The sequence below is a fragment of the Artemia franciscana genome, chromosome 4, assembly GCF_032884065.1.
Source record: "Artemia franciscana chromosome 4, ASM3288406v1, whole genome shotgun sequence".
Classification (NCBI taxonomy): Eukaryota; Metazoa; Arthropoda; class Branchiopoda; order Anostraca; family Artemiidae; genus Artemia; species Artemia franciscana.
In genome coordinates, this window is record NC_088866.1 from 24,759,980 (window position 1) to 24,781,793 (window position 21,814).

The 21,814-nt window shown below is 35.7% G+C and overlaps 1 protein-coding gene across 4 annotated transcripts in view; it reads left to right on the plus strand.

Moving 5' to 3' along the window:
* The window catches only part of LOC136026192 (uncharacterized), a 305,310-nt gene that overhangs the window by 80,782 nt on the left and 202,714 nt on the right, over positions 1-21,814 (plus strand). For all 4 annotated transcript variants that reach the window (XM_065702511.1, XM_065702512.1, XM_065702513.1 and 1 more), the window contains exon 10: positions 16,497-16,662. In XM_065702511.1, the coding sequence (XP_065558583.1) occupies positions 16,497-16,662 (166 nt within the window). The remainder of the gene's footprint in view (positions 1-16,496; positions 16,663-21,814) is intronic.

Consider the following 21,814-nt stretch of genomic DNA (forward strand, 5'->3'; position numbering starts at 1 on the left):
TCTTGAGATCCTCAAACAGGAAATACATGATATCCTTCGACTGATTGTTGTTGAATAATTTATAGGCTCTATAAAAAATGACCAACTACGCATACGTCTCTAGGAACTCGACCAGCCCTTTTGGAGGAAGTATGCAGAATAGTAGACGCGCTCTTTCTCTCCAGGATAGACGAAAATCTAGTTTCGAAGAATTTGCTATGGAAAGAAAACAGATTTCGAGAAATTCAAAATCACGAAGAGAAGCCTAACACAGAGAAAAGAGATACAAAAAATACAATCGCTTGCACCTCCCCATCACAGAAGAATTATCAAAGCTGTTATAACTGCGGAAAGAAAGAGCATTGGGCTAATGACTGTGGACAGCCAAAAAAATGTTCTCTCCTAGCTCTAAGTCCTAGCCCATTGGAAGATACACGGGAATGTTCCTATTTCGAAAGTGAAATTGAAGAGCAGCCAGCCACTTTTTTGGTCGACAATGGCACCACCCTGCATATCATGCATTAGAAGTATATGCCGGACAAAAGCTTCCCTTTAAAGAAGACAGAAGCTTGCTGTGTTCATGGGGACTGCAAATCGTGTCCTGTTAAAGATGTTCAAATCCAGGTAGGAAGGAAAAGGGAAGGTTCCAGTGTCTGCTTATCCGTTGCTGTCTCAAGTGAATTACCGTTGGCGTGATTCCGAGGACATGATTTCCTCGCTTCAATGAACTTTGCATTCAGCACTTTGGAGAGAAAAAGTCATTAGAGTTCTTGTCATCACAAGGAGAAAGAATTACTACCAAAAAGAGCTTAAACAGGATGAATCTGCACCAAAGATGATTCACTCGCCACTAACGCCGAGTATTCCTGATTCAGCTACTCGAAAGGATGTGAGAATCGATCTTCCAGAAAATGATATTTGGACAGTAAAGTTGGACCTTGAAGACACTGGGAGGCCAGAAAGGCGGAAAAAGAGTAAAAAAAGAAGCGCATAAGGCCTGATTTGTACAAGAGTCTTTTGTTGGGTACAGCTCAGGAGATAAGTCCGGAGCAGTTGACTGGGGATGAACTCAAACGACTACGGGAGGCTGACAAAAGCTTAATAAGTTGTTTCAAGCAATCTCCGCTACGTGAAAGCATTGAGATCCATAATAGTGTGCTGTATAGTAAGAGGACTTTTTTTTACTGGGAGAGGAGGTATTGCAACTTGTGGTGCCACAAACTTGCAGATCCATCATCATGAAGCTGGACTCGCCGTTAAGTGGACTTGCTGGTAACCAGCAGACTTGTGATCGGTTATTACGTCATTTCTTCTGGCCAGGAGTGAGACAATATGTCCAGAAATACATTAAAACGTGTAAGCCATGTCAGCTCACTGCTAGGCTTAAAGCGAAGGAGAAGGTACCTCTGATTTCCTTACCCCTAGTGGAAGAGCCCTTCCACTGCGTGGCTATGGACATGTTTGGCCGTTCACAACATCACGGAATAGTCTTAGATTTCTGATTGTAATTTGGGATTTTGCCACCAGATATTTGGAAGTGTTACCTCTACGGACGACCAACGCAAGAAAGATTGTGGAGGCTCTTGATCAATTCTTTTGCCGAGCTGGAGTCCCTTTTAAGATTTTGAGCAGCCAAGGATAAAACTTTATGTCCAAAAGTTTAAGGGAAGTTTATAAAATGCTTGATATAAAGGCAATAAAGACTTCTCGTATTACCCTCAGACCGATGGGCTGGTAGACAGATTCAATGGAACCTTAATCCACTTGCTTAAGATGTCTTGTGGACAATCGAAAGAATGGGACCAGTACATCCCCTACATTTTCTTCGTGTATCGCGAAACAGTTCAGTCTTCATTGGGTGTCAGCCCTTACAGACTCCTGCATGGTGGGGGACTAAAAGGACCACTGGATATCCTTAAAGAACAGTGGGATGCAGCACCAACAGCTCCAAGACACAATCGACCAGCGGCTTAACTGTTGCAAGTATGCTCTCGCATTGAAAAACTGATGAAGGAAGCTCAACAAAACTGAACAAAAATAGCGAGCCAGCAAAAGAAGCTATACGACTGTCTTACAAAGCCACCTGAACTACGGATGGGAGATTAATTCCTACTGGTTCTGCCAGCAGGTGACAACAAGTTGGAAATACGGTGACAAGGCCCCTTTAAAGTTTTGCGGAAAAATTGGCAGAGTCAATTACGAAATTGAGATGCCAGAAGCGAGAAAGCAATTCAGTGTACTCAACATCAACCTTCTGCTGCGATTCGAGAGAAGACTGCCAGAAATCTTGATGGCAGTCGTTGACATAAGTCTGGACGTATTTGAACGTTTGAACGGTGGTGACAACGATGTTTGTTTTGGTATATGTGAATCAGTAGCTAACCTTGGCTAAAAGGGTAAAGAAGAGCTGTTAGGCCTACTCCTGGAGTTCCAAGAAACTTACTCAGAGACACCAGGAAGAAATAATATTGTGAAACATTACACTAATACCGGTAAGTCACGACCACTGAGGCAGAAGTCATATTGCAGACCAACAGGCGCAGACAGGTTGCCACTAAGCAGGAAGTCAACCACATGCTCGATTTGGACATCATTACACGATTTTCAAGTCTACGGTGCTCTCCAGTCGTCATAGTCGAAAAATTGGACAGATCTTTACGTTTCTGCTTGATTTTCGTGGGCTTAACAATATATCTCGCTTTGATACGTATCCTTTACGTCGTGTAGACGAGCTCCTGGAGACAGTTGACGGCAAGAAAATATTTAGTGTCCGAGACTTGGTTAGATGGTACTGGCATTTCGAACTGGAGTGAGGTATCTGGGAAAAGACTGCATTCCAGACGTCTTCCGGGGTCTATCAGTTTTCTGGTCATGCCATTTAGCTTGCATGGTTCTCCCGCGACCTTCCAGTGTCTTATGGAAAAGGTTTTAGACCCCTGTAATGCCTTCGTTCGTGCTTTTTTTGATGATATTGTCATCTTTAGTGAGTCTTGGGAGGAGCAACCAGTACACACTAAAAGAACGCTAAAGAGTATATAAGAAGCACGGTTGAGGATCCACCATAGAAAGATTAATTTGGCTCGGAACGAGGTTCATTATCTGGGTCACTGCATTGGTAATCAGGAAACTACCCCATTGGAAAGCGCGGTCCAGGCTACTCAAGATTTTCCTCTACCTGTGTCGAAGAAGGAAAAATGTTTTTTTATTGGGATGGCAGCATATTATCAACGTTTTATCAAAAATTTGGCTGAAATTGCTTAGCTGCTCACTTTGCTTCTGAAGAAAGGTTTTCCAAACAAGTTGAAATTGAAATAAATACTGGTTGGTGCATTTGAGAACCTGAAAGGAGCACTCATCGAAGCCCCTACTTTGGCAACCAGATTTGAGGAAGGATTCTATTTTACAGACAGACGCCTCTGCCAAAGGCGTTGGAGCGGGCCATACCCAAAGGGATGGTGAGGAGCACCCAATTATATTCTGTAGTAGGTTACTGATCCCGGCTGGAAAACGTCATTCGACCGCGGAAAAAGAAGCTGTTGCTCTCAAATGGGGTATTGAAAGCTTTGAGTACTACCTGAAGGGACATCATTTCTTCGTAGAAACGGACCCTAACCCTTAGGTGGCTTATGATACTCGAAGTTGCAACGCTCGTTTAACATGCTGGTCAATAGCACTACAAGAATTCCAGTCTACCATTAACATCTGACCAGGATCTATGAACGCAAATGCTAATAAATTTTCAAGGGTTCTCTAAGTAATATCGTCTGATTAAGGATGTTGGATAGATGGATTAAGAATGTCTTTTTCCTCCTCTTGTGGACGGGAGGGGTGTCATGAATCGTATATTATGAGGGGTGTCACAAGAGGGGTGTCATGACCTATGTATATTATACTTCTAGCTAAATTCTTTTGCATGTCAAGTCTCAGTCTGTAAGTGATTGCGTAAGTGAGTACCGAGATACTGAACTCGGACAATAATAAACTTTTATTTGATTCATTTTTGTAGTTGCTATTTCTCTGTTTAAGAAAAAAGAAGGGATTTTTCGTATTTGAAAATTTTATTGGAAAAGGGTGAAATTAGTCGACAACACATGCATATATTACCGTTCCGTCAATTGATCTTCCCCTTTAGGTATCCTCCAAAAGTTTCAACTTAATACTCAAATTAATTCTTGAAATACACCCTTTTGACAATCGTCATGCACTTAGTGTGTTTTAAGTTAGCTCAAATTCCCCCTCAATATTCTGTCAACTTTTTACCTTCATACGTGTAGAGTTATTTGTACTACTACCATGAGAGTATTGATAGAAGCAAGCGTAGTAGTAACAGTAATAGTGCATGGTTATTAGTAGTAACAGTTTTAGCACCAGTATTAATAGCAGTAGTAGCAGTTACATTTTTCTTTTGGTCGACTGAACATCCTACTTATGATTTCCCTGAAGTTTCCTCTTGATATGATAAGCCGTTCCAAAAATAGTGCTGATACGCCTGTATCAGTAATATATATATATATATATATATATATATATATATATATATATATATATATATATATATATATATATATATATATATATATATATATATATATATATATATATATATATATATATATTATATATATATATATATATATATATATATATATATATATTTATATATATATATATATATATATATATATATATATATATATATATATATATATATATCTATATATATATAAATAAGTTGTCTGTCTGTCTGTGGGTCTGTGGATCTGTGGATCAGGTAACGTCATGTTTCGGCTGACGTCATGAAATTAGTTGCCGTCATTTTTGTTATGACGATGCTTAGTATATTGTAAAACACATTAATTTGGTTAATAATATACCATTTAAAACACCAAAATGAACATGCTGGAATAGTCACTCGGTGAGAGAGGGTGTCAGAACGGAGAATGAAGGTCCCAGGTTCAAATCCTGGTTAGGCTAAAAAAGGTAAAAAACTAAAAACTAAAAAAAAAAACTGAAAAAACTAAAAAAAGGCAAAAACTACAAAAAAAACTAAAAACTAATAAAAAAATAAAAAAGCCGAAAAACTAAAAAAACTAAAGAAACTAAAAAAAGGAAAAAACTTAAAAAACTAAAAACTAAAAAAAAACTAAAAAAAAAGGAAAAATGAAAAATAGAAGAGAAAAAGAATACTGATAAAATTAAAAATAAAAATAAAAAAATAAAAAAGATAAAAAGCTAAAAAAAGGTAAAAACCAATAAAAAACTAAAAAGAAAAAAAGGTAAAAAAAAAAAAAATTTCATCTAAAAAACTAAAAAAAACTAAAAAAGGTAAAAACTAAAAGAACTAAAAAAGTAAAAAAAAACTAAAAAAGGGAAAAAACTGAAAATAAGCGGGATATAAAACAGGGGGATATAAATGACGACCGGGACACCAGGACATAAGGAATATAAATGAATCAGAAAATACAACTCATGTTTCCAAATGACGTCGTTTGGAGCCCAAATTGAAAATCCAGATCAATTTATGTCTACTTTCAAAGTAAAAGGGCAAATTTATCATAGAGCAGGGTCTCTTCTACCATTCTCAGGCGAGAATCATAAATTTTTACAATTGTACTTCATCAGTGATAGAAATTCTGAATTGAATGCACGTTGCGAAATTTCTCCCAACATTGAAAGGACAATCGTTTCCCAATTACAACATCTTTTCCACGAAAATAATAATTTAGTGCGTCTGTTCAAAACAGCCATCGATTTGATGCCTACTTATACGCATAAAATTGTTATTTCCGCTGACAAAACGCCTCCTGGCCAACATGTGCGTAGATACAATTCTCCAACTATCGACGAAGTGGCCATCGTTATGGTCGGTGATCAGTTTTTACCTCGAGATATTATTCTCAGGGTTTCCACCACACGTGCTACAACTAAAAATAGGCCTACCAATAATACTTTTAAGAAATATAAACCCACCAAAGCTTTGCTATGGCACTCGACTTGCCGTAAAAAAACAATGGAAAACCTAATAGAGGCCACAATCTTGACAGGGCCTTTTGAGGGTGAGGCTGTTCTTATTCCTCGCATTCCCAAGATTCCAACGGATCTGCCTTTTCAATTTAAAAGATTGCAATTCCCAATTCGATTAGCATTTGCAATCACCATTAACAAAGCTCAAGGTCAATCATTAGAAAAATGTGGTATAGATCTTAATACTGATTGTTTTTCCCATTGACAATTGTACGTTGCATGTTCGAGGGTCGGTAAACCTGACAATCTATTTATATGCAGCGACAATTGGACAGCGAAGAATGTTGTATATTCGCAAGTTTTACGCAGTTAAATTGTATTTTATCTATCTATCTATCTATCTATATAAAAACGAGTTGTATGTATGCATGTTTGTTTGTTTGTAAAAAGAGCGTTTGCATATGATGTCATTATTAGTACATACGGCTTTGTATATGCAGAGACAATGGGAAAGCCAAGAATGTTGTATATTCGCAATTTTTACGTAGTTTAACTCCTGCAGACGAAATGAATGCTTGCCTAAAAAATTCTAATTTATAGGCACACGTAAAAATATTAAAATTAACTACAAATATGCGTGTCCGATTGCAAAACGATGACTCTGGTCAAACAGTAGACTCAATTTCAGGACGTATACAACTACCTGCTGATTTCTGTAATTTAGTGACGTCCAAAAATGAATTGATTGAAAAAGTATTTCCGAATATTCTAAAAAATTATAAAAATAATAAATGGCTAAGTGAAAGAGCGATTCTCGCACCCAAAAATATAGACGTCCACGAAATCAACAATATTGTTTTGAACAAGATTCGAGACCAGACAGTCCTTTACAAGTCAGTCGACACAGTTTTGGAACCAAATGAAGCGGTTAATTATCCATCTGAATTTTTAAATTCCATAGATCCTTCAGGGTTTCCACCACACGTGCTACAACTAAAAATAGGCGTACCAATAATACTTTTAAGAAATATCAACCCACCAAAGCTTTGCAATGGCACGCGACTTGCCGTAAAAAAAAAACAATGGAAAACCTAATAGAGGCCACAATCTTGACAGGGCCTTATGAGGGTGAGGCTGTTCTTATTCCTCGCATTCCCATGATTCCAACGGATCTGCTTTTTCAATTTAAAAGATTGCAATTCCCAATTCGATTAGTATTTGCAATCACCATTAACAAAGCTCAAGGTCAATCATTAGAAAAATGTGGTATAGATCTTAATCCTGATTGTTTTTCCCATGGACAATTGTACGTTGCATGTTCGAGGGTCGGTAAACCTGACAATGTATTTATATGCAGCGACAATTGGACAGCGAAGAATGTTGTTTATTCGCAAGTTTTACGCAGTTAATTTGTATTGTATCTATCTATCTATATAAAAACGAGTTATGTGGATGCATGTTTGTTTGTTTGTAAAAAGAGCGTTTGTATATGACGTCATTATTAGTACTTACGGCTTTGCATATGCACAGACAATGGGAAAGCCAAGAATGTTGTTTATTCGCAATTTTTGCGTAGTTTGAAACACGTATATAAATCTATCTATATTCACAGGTGGGACACAGGGACACAACTACAATGGCGCATAACTAATATGGCGCGTAACGCGGGGGGGCTTGGGGGGGCGCGAAGCCCCCCACCAACTAGGTGTTGGGATGGCGCGAAGCGCCACCCCAACAGCTAGTATATATATATATATATATATATATATATATATATATATATATATATATATATATATATATATATATATATATATATATATATATATATATATATATATATATATATATATATATATATATATATATATATATATATATAGTATGTTAGTTCAACCTTACCCTCAAAATTTTCCTCAGATACTTTTTTCAATATCCTCAGCCTTATTAGCACTCGCTACAGAACAAGTAGTTGTAGTGATAGTGGTGGTAGTAGCAATAGTACTTGTGGTAGCAGTAGAAGCAGCAGTAGTTGTAGTGGCATTAGTGTGCAAATATTGGCTTTTTGGTAAATTACATAAAAAAACTATTTTTTATTAACTGAAAGTAAGGAGCGACATTAAAACTTAAAATGAACAGAAATTACTCCGTATATGAAATGGGTTGTCCCATCCGCAATCCGTCGCTCTTTACGCTAAAGCTTTTAATTGTTTTAAAAAGCAGAATTCTGGCAAAGAGTCAAACTTCAGCATAAAGAGCGAGGGATTGCGGAGGGGACAACCCATTTCATATGCGGAGAAATTTCTGTTCGTTTTAAGTTTTAATATCGCTCCTTACTTTCAGTTAAAAAAAAACTAGTTTTTTTATGTAATTTCTGAACGTTTTTGAATTAATGCATGTTTGATTTTGGCTCTCCACACATAAATTATTAAAATGAAACTTGCATATTAATTCCTTTTTTGGCTAAATGGCTTTCTCTTAGTTTTGATCAGACGATTTTGAGAAATAAGGGGTGGGGATAGCCTAGTTGCCCTACAATTTTTCGGTTACATAAAAAGGCAACTATAAATTTTAATTTTTAACGAATGTTTTTATTAGTAAAAAATATACGTAACTTAAGAATTAGCTTACGTAACAAACTTTTATATTCTTAAATTTTTATTATGTATATGAGGGGGTTTGTCCCCTCGTTAATACCTCGCTATTTACACTAAATTTTAAGTTTTATCCCAATTCCTTAAGAATGACCACTGAATCCGAATGGCCGTAGAATAAATAGTTGAAATTACTAAAAATACTATAGCAAAAAGAGCGAGGTATTTATCTCCTCCTAAATACCTCGCTCTTTATGCTAAAGTATTTTTAGAACCCCTCATATGCGTAATAATCTCAGTTTGTTTTCAGTTTTAATGCTACTCCTAACTTTCAATTGAAAAAACTTTTCCATGTTTATTTTTTTTTAGTAATTTTAGAAAATCCTGCGCCCTTTTCATTGAATTTCTGTTCCCCCATGGCATATTTCTCCAAGGAAAGATCCTCCCACATAGTTCCCTCCCCTCAACCCAACCCCCCAAAACCAAAAAACAATCCCCTGAAATATGTAATATGTAAACACTGGCCAAAGTTTGTAACTTGCAGCCCCTCCCCCAGGGACTGTGGGGGAGTAAGTCATTCCCAAACACTTAGTTATTATGGTTTTTGACTATGCAGAACAAAATGGCTATCTCAAAATTTTGATCCGTTGACTTTGGAGAAAAATGAGCGTGGGAGGGGGCCTAGGTTCCCTCCAATTTTTGGTACTTAAAAATGGCACTAGAACTTTTCATTTCCGTTAGAATAAGCCCTCTTTTGACATTCTAGGACCACTTGGTCGATACGATGACCCCTGGAAAAAAAAACAACAAAAAAGCAAACAAATAAACACGCACCCGTGATTTGTCTTCTGGTAAAAAATACGAAATTCCACATTTTTGTACATAGAGCTTGAAACTTCTACAATAGGGTTCTCTAGTACGTTGAATCTGATGGTGTGATTTTCGTTAAGATTCTGTGACGTTTAGGGGTTGTTTTCCCCTATTTTTTCAAATAAGGCAAATTTTCTCAGGCTCGTAGCTTTTGATACGTAAGACTAAACTTGAGTAAACTTATATATTTAAAATCAGCATTAAAATTCGATTCTTTTGATGTAGATATTGATATCAAAACCCCATTTTTTAGAGTTTGGGTTGCTATTGAGCCGGGTCACTCCTTACTACAGTTCGTTACCACGAACTGTTTGATTCTACTTTATTAAACAGTAAAAAATTTTAGATTAAAGAGCGGGGTGTTGAAAAGGGAACAGTTCCTTTCATACACAGATTAATTTCTGTTCGTTTTAACTTTTAATGTCCTTACTTTTTTCATTTAAAAACTAGTTTTTTTATTTAATTTCTGAACGTTTTTGAATTAATGCGTGTTTGATTTTGGCTTTCCGCACATAAATTATTAAAATGAAATTTGCATATTAATTTTTTTTGGGCTAAATAGCTTTTTGTTAGTTTTGTTCAGACGATTTTGAGAAATAAGTGGTGGGGAAGGAGGCTTAGTTGCCCTCGAATTTTTCGGCTACTTAAAAAGGCAACTAGAACTTTTAATTGTTAAATAATTGCCAAAAGATTGTTTTGGGCACCTCTCTGACTGACCGCAACTCAACAGTTGGCAGTACAAAAAATGTGTTCAATCCCACATTCTAGGCCTATAATAAGAGAAAGGATGAGATGACTAGGACACGTTCTGTGGATTGACCAATTGCAAAAGATTGTGCTTGCCAGTCAACAATCTAGGGCCAGACAAAAAGAAATTCGTCCCTGATTGGGCTGGGAGGATGTCATAAGGAAACAATTAAATGAAATGGGAACTTCTTGGGACGATGTAAAGAATGAGGCTTTGAATAGATTCAGATGGAGGGGTGTGCACAGCTGTGTTGACCTCAGGGGGCGAATTTTCCAATTTCGAATTTTTCGGCTACTTAAAAAGGCAACTAGAACTTTTAATTGTTAACAAACGTTTTTATTAGTAACAAATATACGTAACTTACGAATTAACTTACGTAAGAAACATCTATGTTCTTATATTTTTATTATGTATATGAGGGGGTTTGTCCCCTCGTTAATACCTCGCTCTTTACACTAACTCTTAACTTTTGTCCCAATTCTTTAAGAATTACCCCTCAATCAGAAAGGCCGTAGAATAAATAGTTTAAATTACTAAAAATACTTTAGCATAAAGAGGGAGGTATTTAGGAGGAGAAAAACACCTCATATGCGTAATAATCTCTGTTCGTTTTAAGTTTTAATGCTACTCCTTACTTTCAAATGAAAAAACTTTTTCATGTTTTTTTTCATTGTTTTTTTATAGTAATGCTAGAAAATCCTGCGCCCTTTTCATTGAATTTCTCTTCCCCCATGACATATACCTCCAAGGAAAGATCATACCACATAGCCCCCTTCCCTCACCCCCCCCCCCCCAAACCAAAAAAAAACTGAAAACGTCTATACAATTCCCAATAACTATTACTGTATGTAAACACTGGTCAAAGTTTGTAACTTGCAGCCCCTCCCCCAGGGACTGTGGGAGAGTAAGTCATCCCCAAAGACATAGTTATTATGGTTTTGACTATGTGGAACAAAATGGCAATTTCAAAATTTTGATTCGTTGACTTTGGGAAAAAATGAGCGTGGGAGGGGGCCTAGATGCCCTCCAATTTTTTTGGTCACTTAAAAAGGGCACTAGAACTTTTCAAATCCGTTAGAATGAGCCATCTTTCGACATTCTAGGACCACTTGGTCGATACGATGACCCCTGGGGAAAGAAAAAAAAGAACAAACAAATAAACACGCACCCGTGATCTGTCTTCTGGCAAAAAATATGAAATTCTACATTTTTGTAGATAGGAGCTTTAAATTTTCGCTACAGGGTTCTCTGATACGCTGAATACGATGGTGTGATTTTCGGATTCTGTGACTTTTAGGGGGTGTTTCCCCCTATTAAACGAAATAAGGCAAATTTTCTCAGGTTCGTAACTGTTGATGACAAAGACTAAATTTGTTGAAACTTATATATTTAAAATCAGCATTAAAAGCCGATTCTTTTGATGTATCTTTTAGCATCAAAATTCCGTTTTTTAGAGTTTCGTTTACTATTGAGCTGGGTCGCTCCTTACTACAGTTTGTTACCACGAACTGTTTGATTGATCCTCTCCCTTATTATTTCCTGTAAATTCTAAATTGATATACTCAGTCATTCCTGAGCTGCATCCTTTTGTTAACCCATATACACATAACATGTTTAATCAATTTCAACACTCCCCTCAACGTTCCCAGAAAGAATCATCTTAATAACCTTCGTATTTTGGGAAAGTAGAAGTCAAACATGTATACCTCTATATGAATTCCATAAAAAGATTATATGCCCCCAGGACATAGCTTAAAGCCCTTGCCCAGGGTTCTTGGCTGTTGTACCAACCCTTGAGGTATTGTTATATGTTCTTTGGTGTATTTTAAACAAAATTGCCATCGAAAAATGTCAATCAGATACATTTTTTGAAAAGAGGGGTAGTTGGAGGGAGGCTAGTTGAGCTCTATCACTGTTGCCTCTTGAAAGGGAACTAGAACTTCCAATGTCAACCAAATGAGCCACCCCCTAAGTTTATACAACTATTACTTTCACAAAAACCTTAAATAGCCCAGGGGCATACCTTAAAATCCTCGCCTTCAGGCTCTGGTGGTTTGTATCAACTCCAATAGCTTTGTTGTATGACCTTTGGAGTATTTTAAATAAAAGGATTGTCTCAAAATGCTATTGGATACATCTCGGGAGAACATGACGTGCTTGTGTGTGTATGTCTAGGAGGGGGGGGCTGCGCTCTTATCACTTTGACTCTTAAACAGGGCACTAGAACTTTTGATTACCAATCCAATGATTCCCTTCCAAAGCATATATGACAACCTTATATGCACCCAGGGTATAACTTACAACTCTTGCTCTGAGAGCTGTAAGCGGGGGGGGGGGGATTTGTCTTCATCCGACATAATTTAAACTAAGATGAACGAAATTATTATCTCCAAATTTTGACAGCAGTTGTTAAGGGAACCGATGAGCGTGGAGCGTGGAGGGGCTGGCTGCTCTCAAATCACTTTGACTCTTAAAAAGGGCACTATAACTCCCAATTGCAAATCAAATGAGCCCCATCTAAAGTTTACAGGACAACCCATTCCATAAGAACATTATATGCTTCTAGGTCATGACTTACAACCCTATCTCCAGGGCTCGGGTGTATGTGTGTGTGTGCGTGTGTGTGTGTGTCAAGTCCATAGGCATTGTTATATGTTCTTTTGACTATTTTTAGCAAAATCACTATCTCACAATTTTAATCAGGTTCGTTTGGTGAAGAGGGGTAGTCCGGGGGAAGCGAAATGCCCTCTATCACTTATGACTCTTAAAACGAAAATAGAGTTTCCAATATTCAACCAAATAGCCTCTTCTAAAGTTTATCAAACACCCCTTCAATAAAAACCTTAAATTCCCCTAGGCATAATTTACAACCCTTGCCTCCAGGCTCTGGGGGTTTGTTTCAACCGCCAAAGCCTTGTTGTATGATATTTGGAGTATTTTCAATAAAATGGCTATTTCAAAATTTCTATTAGATGCATTTTGGGACAATACAACGAGTGTGTGTGGGGGGGGGGACATGTCCTCCAATCACTTTGAATCTTATAAAAGACACTAGAGCTTGTGATCACGAATCAAATGAGCCCCCTCCTAAGTTCATACAATCACATTTCTATAAAAAAAAACTTTATTTGCCGGCATAACTTACGATCCTTGCCTTGAGTGCTGGGGGAGCTATTATCCTCAAAGGCCTAATTTTCGGACCTTTCAAATACGTTTAACAAAATGGCTATCTCAAAATTTTGATTGGAAGTGTTTGGAGAAATCATGGGAGTTGGGGGGGGGAACTTTGCCCTCCAATCACTTTTGATTAATGAAAAGGTTACTAGTCCTCTCAATTTACAATCAAATGAGCACTTTTTGAAGTTTCTACGATAACTCTTTCCATAAAAACCTTATATGCCCCTAGGGCACAACTTACAGCCCTTGCCCTTAGGGCTGTGGGAGGGTCGTCAGCCTTAAAGACATAGTTTCTGGACTTTTCAGGTAAGTTGAAAAAATGACTTTCTAAATATTTTGATTGGATGTGTTTGGAGAAATGATTTCAATTTCAATTTTGCCCTCCAATATATTTTGACAATTAAAAAGATCACTAGCCCTTTCAATTTCCAATCGAATTAGCCTTTTTCGAAGTTTTTACGACAACTCCTTTGATACGGAGTGCCCAAGTCTAAGAAATACAAACAAATAAAAATAAATAAATAAGTAATACATTGTGCCAACATCGTACTTTACTTAGGCAGCGCTATTGAGCCTTAAGGTAATTAAATAAAAAAAACTAGTTCTTTTTAACTGAAAGTAAGGAGCGACATTAAAACTTAAGCCGAACAGAAATTACTCCGTATATGAAATGCGTTTTCCCCTCCGCAATCCCTCGCTCTTTACGCTAAAGCTTTTAATTGTTTTAAAAAGTAGAATTGCGGCAAAGAGTCAAACTTTAGCGTAAAGAGCGAGGGATTCCGGAGGGGACAACCCATTTCATATACGGAGTAATTTCTGTTCGTTTTAAGTTTTAATGTCGCTCCTTACTTTCGGTTAAAAAACTAGTTTTTGTTATGTAATTTCTGAACGTTTTTAAATTAATGCATGTTTGATTTTGGCTCTCCGCACATAAGTTATTAAAATGAAATTTGTATATTAATTGTTTTTTGGCTAAAAGACATTCTCTTAGTTTTGTTCAGACGATTTTGAGAAATAAGGGGTGGGGAAGGAGGCCTAGTTGCCCTCCAATTTGTCGGTTACTTAAAAAGGCAATTCGAACTTTTAATTTTTAACGAACGTTTTTATTAGTAAAAAATATGGGTAACTTAAGAATTAACTTATGTAACACATTTTTATATTCTCTTTTATTTTTATTTTATGTATACGAGGGTGTTTGTACCCTCGTTAATACCTCGCTCTTTACACTAAATCGTAAGTTTTGTCCCAATTCTTTAAGAATGACCCCTGAATTAGAAAGGCCGTAGAATAAATAGTTGAAATTACTAAAAACACTTTAGCATAAAGAGCGAGGTATTTATCTCCTCCTAAATACCTCGCTCTTTATGCTAAAGTATTTTTAGAACCCCCCATATGCGTAATAATCTCTGTTCGTTTTAAGTTTCAATGCTACTCTTTACTTCACTTAAAAAACGTTTTCATGTTTATTTTTTCATTGTTTTTTTTTAGTAATGCTAGAAAATCCTGCGCCCTTTTCATTGATTTTTTCCCCCATGACATATTCCTCCAAGGAAAGATCCTCCCACGTAGCCCATCCCCCTCAAACCCACCCCCCCTAAATCAAAAAATTCCCTTGAAAACGTCTATATACTTCCCAATAACCATTACTGTATGTAAACACTGGTCAAAGTTTGTAACTTGCAGCCCCTCCCCCAGGGATTATGGGGGAGTAAGTCATTCGTAAAGACATAGTTATTATGGTTTTCGACTATGCGGAACAAAATGGCTTTCTCAAAATTTTGATTCTAGGACCACTTGGTCGATACGATGACCCCTGGGGAAAAGAAGAGAAAAAAAAACAAATAAACACGCACCCGTGATTTGTCTTCTGGCAAAAAATACGAAATTTCACATTTTTGTAGATAGGAGCTTGAAAATTTTTCTATAGGGTTCTCTGATACGCCGAATGCGATGGTGTGATTTTCGTTAAGATTCTATGACTTTTGGGGGGTGTTTCCGCCTATTTTCCAAAATAAGGCAAATTTTCTCAGGCTCGTAACTTTTGATGACAAAGACTGAATTTGCTGAAACTTATATATTTAGAATCAGCATGAAAATCCGATTCTTTTGATGTATCTTTTAGCATAAAAATTCCGTGTTTTAGAGTTTTGTTTACTATTGAGCCGGGTCGCTCCTTACTACAGTTCGTTACCACGAACTGTTTGATATAAGAGGAGAAAAAAAAATAACAAAAATCCATTAAATAGCCGCACATCATATGCTCTATATTTTCTTTTTGATATTCAATGCATTAAAGCCACAAGGGCCATGGCTATAAATCTAATATGTAGTTGAATATCTAACGTTTAATGAATTAATGCCAGAAGGGCCATGACTAAATACCGAGTAGCTATATATTAAGTAATAGTACGAAAATTCTTTACTAAAGAGCTTTACGGTAAAAAAAAAGCCTTACCAAGCCATTTTGTTATGAATATAAGATCATTCTACAAAAAATACTGTAACATTACTAAAGAAAATGCAGTCCTCTAGAGGAAAACTTTTATAATCATTTGACCTGAAAGATAATAATTTATGCTTTGAAAAGTCTACTCTTCTCCGTATTTTCTTCTCCTTTTTTTGGCTTATTTTCGGCCATTTTTTCCCTAAATATTTTAAGTAGCTTGAATAATTTTGGTTTTTGACATTACTCGACGTCAACACATTAATTTTTTTTTTTTTGGCTTCCCATAATTGCAGCCTTTTTTATTGATTTTTCAAGGACAAACTTTTATTTTATGGCCGTTCCGCCCTTCCACAATTTCATTGATAGTTTTAAAAAAAATTCAGTTGTTCCCTGTACGAGAAAAATAAAAATTTCTGTTTTTTTGGGGAGATTAAAGTATATAAATTCTTATTTTATTTATTTGTTTTAATATTTAAAAAGTAGCTGGTTTTACTTGCTCAATTTCATTTTTTAACTATTTTGTCTAGTCACTGCTGTTCTAGAACAGGAGTTATGGTCAGGAGCAGAAACATTTAGGATAAGAATTATAAAAAAAAAACGAAATATGTTTTAATCGTGGGCAGCCAAGTATCCAACTTCGCTTCATACCGAAGCTTTTTGCCCATGTTGACGCTGCAATCAACATGTATACATAAATCGATTTCTATCTGTTTTATAGGTAATACCGTCTGTACTGGAATTCATGCTGCTTTCCCATCCAGATGTACAGGACGCTGCCGTTGCTGGCGTTCCCGATGACAAGGATGGGGCCTTGCCCACAGGATTTGTAGTAATAAAAGAAGGGTCATCCACCACTGCCCTGGAGCTGATTGATTTTGTCAAAGGTACATTGGGGTTTTACAGTTTTATTCATAAGCCACGCACTTTTTTCCTATAGAAAGACCCAAACTCAAGCTTCCAGAAACTACATAATATCTAATATGCCACTACTCATTTACCTAATTTCACTTTAGCACTCTAACAATCTGTTGTAACTTCTCAAATAAAAAACAAAGAGAGAGAGTCAGTTAGTTTACACAAACATATCATATATTAGATTAAATTCTGACCTTGTACATTAATTGACTATAGTTAAACTACAGTCATCTTAAAACATTTTACTCTCCACAGTCGCAGTTATTTTGATCGTTTCAAACAGTTCGTTGTAACGAACTGTAGTAAGGTGCGCCCCGGCTCAATAGTAACCAAAACTCTAAAAAATGGAATTTCGAAACCAATAGCTACATTAAAATAATCACATTTTAATACTGATTTTAAATATATATGTTTAATCAAGTTTAGTCTTACCCATCAAAAGTTACGAGCCTGATAAAATTTGTCTTATTTTAGAATATAGGGAGAAACCACTCCTAAAAGTCATAGAATCTTAACGAAAAATACACCATCGCTATCTACAAAAATGTGGAATTTTGTATTTTTTGCCAGAAGGCAGATTACGGATGCGTGTTTATTTGTTTGTTGTTTTTTTTCCCCAGGGGTGATCGTATCGACCCAGTGGTCCTAGAATCTTGCGACAAGGGCTCATTCTAACGGAAATCAAAAGTTCTATTGCCCTTTTTAAGTGACCAAAACAATTGGAGGGCATCTAGGCCCCCTCCCACGCTAAGTATTTTCCCAAAGTCACCGGATCAAAATTCTGAGATAGCCATTTTATTTAGTGTAGTCAAAAAACCTTATAACTATGTCTTTGGGGACGACTGACCCCCCACAGTCCCCTTGAGAGGGGCTACAAGTTACAAACTTTGACCAGTGCTTGCATATAGTAATGGTTATTTGGAAGTGTACAGACGTTTTCAGGGGGATTTTGGTTGGGGGAAGGGGTTGAGAAGATGGGGATATGTTGGAAGAACTTTTCTTGGAGGAATTTATCATGGGAGAAGAAAATTTCCATGAAGGGAGCGCAGGATTTTCCTGTTTACTTAAAAAAAAAAAAAACAATGAAAAAATAAATATGAAAAAGTTTTTCAACTGAAAGTAAGGGGCAGCACAAAACTTAAAACGAACAGAAATTATTACCTATATGATGGGCCCACCTCCTCCTAATACCCCGCTCTTTACGCTAAAGAATTTTTAGTAATTTCAACTATTTATTCCACGGCTTTTGTGATTCAGAGGTCATTCTTAAGAAATTGGGACAAAATTTAAGCTTTAGTGTAAGCTTTTATTGTGTATACGAGGGGGTAAACCCCCTCGTACACGCAATAAAAACATGATAATACAGAAGTTCATTATGTAAGCTAAGTTGTAAGTTACGTATATGTTTTTCTAATAAATTCATTCGTTAAAAATTAAAAGTTCTAGTTGCCTTTTTAAGTAACCAAAATATCGGAGGGCAACTAGGCCTCCTCCCCACTTCTTTTTCCTCAAAATCATTCGATCAAATCTATGAGAAAGCTATTTAGCCAAAAAATATAAATATGCAAATTGCGTTTCAATTATTCAGCTGCGGAGAGCCAAAATCAAAACATGCATTGATCCAAAAACGTTCAGAAATTAAATAAAAAAATAAGTTTTTTTAACGGAAAGTAAGGAGCGACATTAAAATTTAAAATGAACAGAAATCACTTCGTATATGAAAGGGGCTGCTTCCTCATCAAAGCTCTTTACGCTGAAGTTTTATACTGTTTTAAAAAGTAGAGTTAAGAGAAAAAGTCAAACTTTAGTGTAAAGAGCGGAGCGGTGATGAGGAAGCAGCCCCTTTCATATACGAATTGATTTCTGTTCATTTTAAGTTTTAATGTCGCTCCTTACTTTCCGTTAAAAAAAACTTGTTTTTTTTTTTATTTATTACCTTCAAGCTCTAGTTTAGTTTCCGTTATACCTGTAATTGAGTAGTGGTCATTTAAGAACGATAATTTTGTTATTGTCCATGAAAAAGAGAAAGAGGGAGAGAGAGACAGGGGGGAGGGAGGGAGGGAGCGAGCCTTACATTGTACCTCAGTGGTATACTCAGGACTTGAAAAAGATTTCTCTAGTTGCCTGTGCTGCTTACCTACATATACATCTACTCTCTTTAAAAGAGCAATTTATGTATATTAACGTTAATTATAATAAATATATTTATTTTTCTTGAAAATGGTTCCATATTTTCTTCAAGGAAAATTGACATCTTTGTATTTTTGCCTGAAAAAGGGATTTAGATGGGTCACGAGTTTGAAAAAATTAGTTAGGAGTTAGAAAAATTAGTTTGGCTTAATTTAGAAAAAACAAAAAACATACGAGTGAAATCATCTTTTTGAGCTCATTTCAAGAATATGAAATGCATCATTTCCACCCCAAACTTCTTTGCATAAAATTATAATCAAAAAAGGAACGTGTTATTTAGCGTCCGGTAAGGAGTAATCTATATTTAGTATCTATGAAACGTACAAAATCACACAAAGTCACAAATTACTCTGAAGAGCTAAAGAAAAAGAATGTGGAATAAGAAACAGCAACAAATCACATTGAATTGCAAGCGAGAATGTCACTTAAAACTAAAGAAAAGCACAATGAATTGATATTGCAGAGGTTAGATATTTCAGAAAATTACGATTGAATTAAAAACATTTTAAGCAAAAAGGAGGAACTGAGTTCACGAAAAAAAAGTTCTTAACTGAAATTGTTAATTTACTACCTATTACTTGAAACTAAAGAAAAAAAAAGATTAATAAGCCAATTTTAGATGTTTCAGAGCGCACAGACATTGGAACACATGCTTTTTGAATGAATCAAAACAGCAAAAGTCATCTGAAAAAGTCTGATATAATGATGAACGAAAACGAAGCATTGGAAGTGTCAAAACCATCTTTGAATTAGAATCATATGCCTTGAATCATATGCCTTTTAGTATTTTTCCCTGGGGTGGTTGCATTAAACTCAACATGAAGCCATGACATCGTGATTAGTTCGCAATATCTGAAGTTATAAGACAAATAGTAACAAGAATCAATATGTAAAAGCCTGCTGTGTGCCATGTGCCTTTTATTTTTTATATATACTTATATATTTGGCTGCAAAAACGATCCGAATAGGTCACAAATTTAAGGAAGAATTCGCATTTTCTCGAGGTGTAGTTGTATCTCAAATGTTGTGAAATTTATATAAGTACCTGCTTCATTTTAATTGTTAGGTGACTTTCAGGTGTAATAATTTAATCAATAAGAGTTAAAAGCGTTTTAAAATACTAATTTTCTTAATTACGAAGTGGTCAAGAAATTATCACATTTTTTCCTGCGTCACCACGTAGAACCATGACAATAAATAGGCAAAAATAGTTATTTAAAATAACCACACCTTTCATCCATAAAAATTAAAGCATTATTCTTGAATCTGTTTATTCCTGAAGGTAGCTACATCTTTAAAGGAAAGACATATATACTCATGCTATTTGGTGCCTTACATTCTTAGTTCATTTTTTCTTACTCTTCACCAGAGTTACTTTTTTAAATTTAGCACCTGATATTACCAAAAACTTCATAACTACATATGCAATAAAACTAAACTCTCGAAACCTCCATTTTTTATAAGGTATTTAGTTCTAGTTCATACATTAATATTTCTTTTCACTGTCCTTGCTGTCATTTCAAACGCATTTATGGAAGCGCAGATCTAAACTTGATTATAAAATGCATTCGAAATAAAGGTTTATAATCGATTTTAAATAACTAAAATCAATTCAATTTAATTCAAAAAATGGATCAATTTATTTTACGTGTCCTTTTATTTTCCAGGCTTGTCAAAGAACGATTTTGAACAATTAGCTGGCGGGGTAAAATTTGTTGGCAAAATTCCAAGAAACGAGATGGGAAAAGTTCAGCGAAGGCAACTTACTAACTAACGGCCGTTTTATAATAAACATGTATTCATACACAATTAAATTCTTAGACAGAAATTGTATTTATATTGCTTGTATTGACCTACTCTAAACTGGTATGGCTATACGTTAGGTGATAACACCGGGCCTGAACTATCCAAGCTCCATCAAAATGTGAAGACTTAAAAATATTTTTGAAAAAAGTATTGCTTTTTATTTAATAATGGCTTACTTTTATATCATCACGACTAATTCAGAATAGATTAGACCTCTCTCAAAACAAAATATTTACCAAGAATCCTGCAGATGTTAGCAATAAGTAAGTTAATAGCAAACAAACTGCTGAGCAATTTCTCATGAAAAATAATTGCAAGAATGTACATTAGTGTATAGAGTCCTGGGCTGGATGCAAAAGCTTATGAAGTTACTTTTGAATTTCAATTATCAACCAAAAGAATTATAAGCCCACTTTGATGAAATGTAATCACAAGAAATAACGATCAAACACTTCGTGGTAACGAACTGTAAGTAAGGAGCGACCCGGCTCCTTACTTAGAGTTCTAAAAACGAATTTTTCATCCCTATAGATACATCAAAAGAATTCAATTTTTATGCTGATTTTAAATATGTAAGTTTCGTCCAGTTTAGTCTTACCCGTCAAAAGAAACGAGCCTGGGAAAATTTGCTTTATTTTCGAAAGAAGTAGGAGAAAACCCTTAAAAAGTTATATAATCTCAGTGAACATTGCACCATCAGATTCAGCGTATCAGAGAACCCTACTGTAGATTTTTTGAGCTCTTATCTGCAAAACTGTGGAACTTGTATTTTCATGCAGTTTGTGGTAACGAACTGTAAGTTAGGACCGACCCGGCTCAATAGTAACCGAAACTCCTAAAATGTAGAATTTTGATACCAAAATATAGTCAAAATAATTTTATTTTTATGCTGTTTTCAAATATATAAGTTTCATCAAGTTTATGCTTACCCATCAAAAGTCACGAGCCTGAGAATATTTGCCTTATATTAGAAAATAGGGGTAAACACCCCCTAAAAGTCACAAAATCTTAATGAAAATCATTCCATTACATTCTATGTATCAGAGAACTCTACTGTAGATGTTTCAAGCTCCTATTTGCAAAAATGTGGAATTTTGTATTATTTGCCAGAAGAAAGATTTTTTC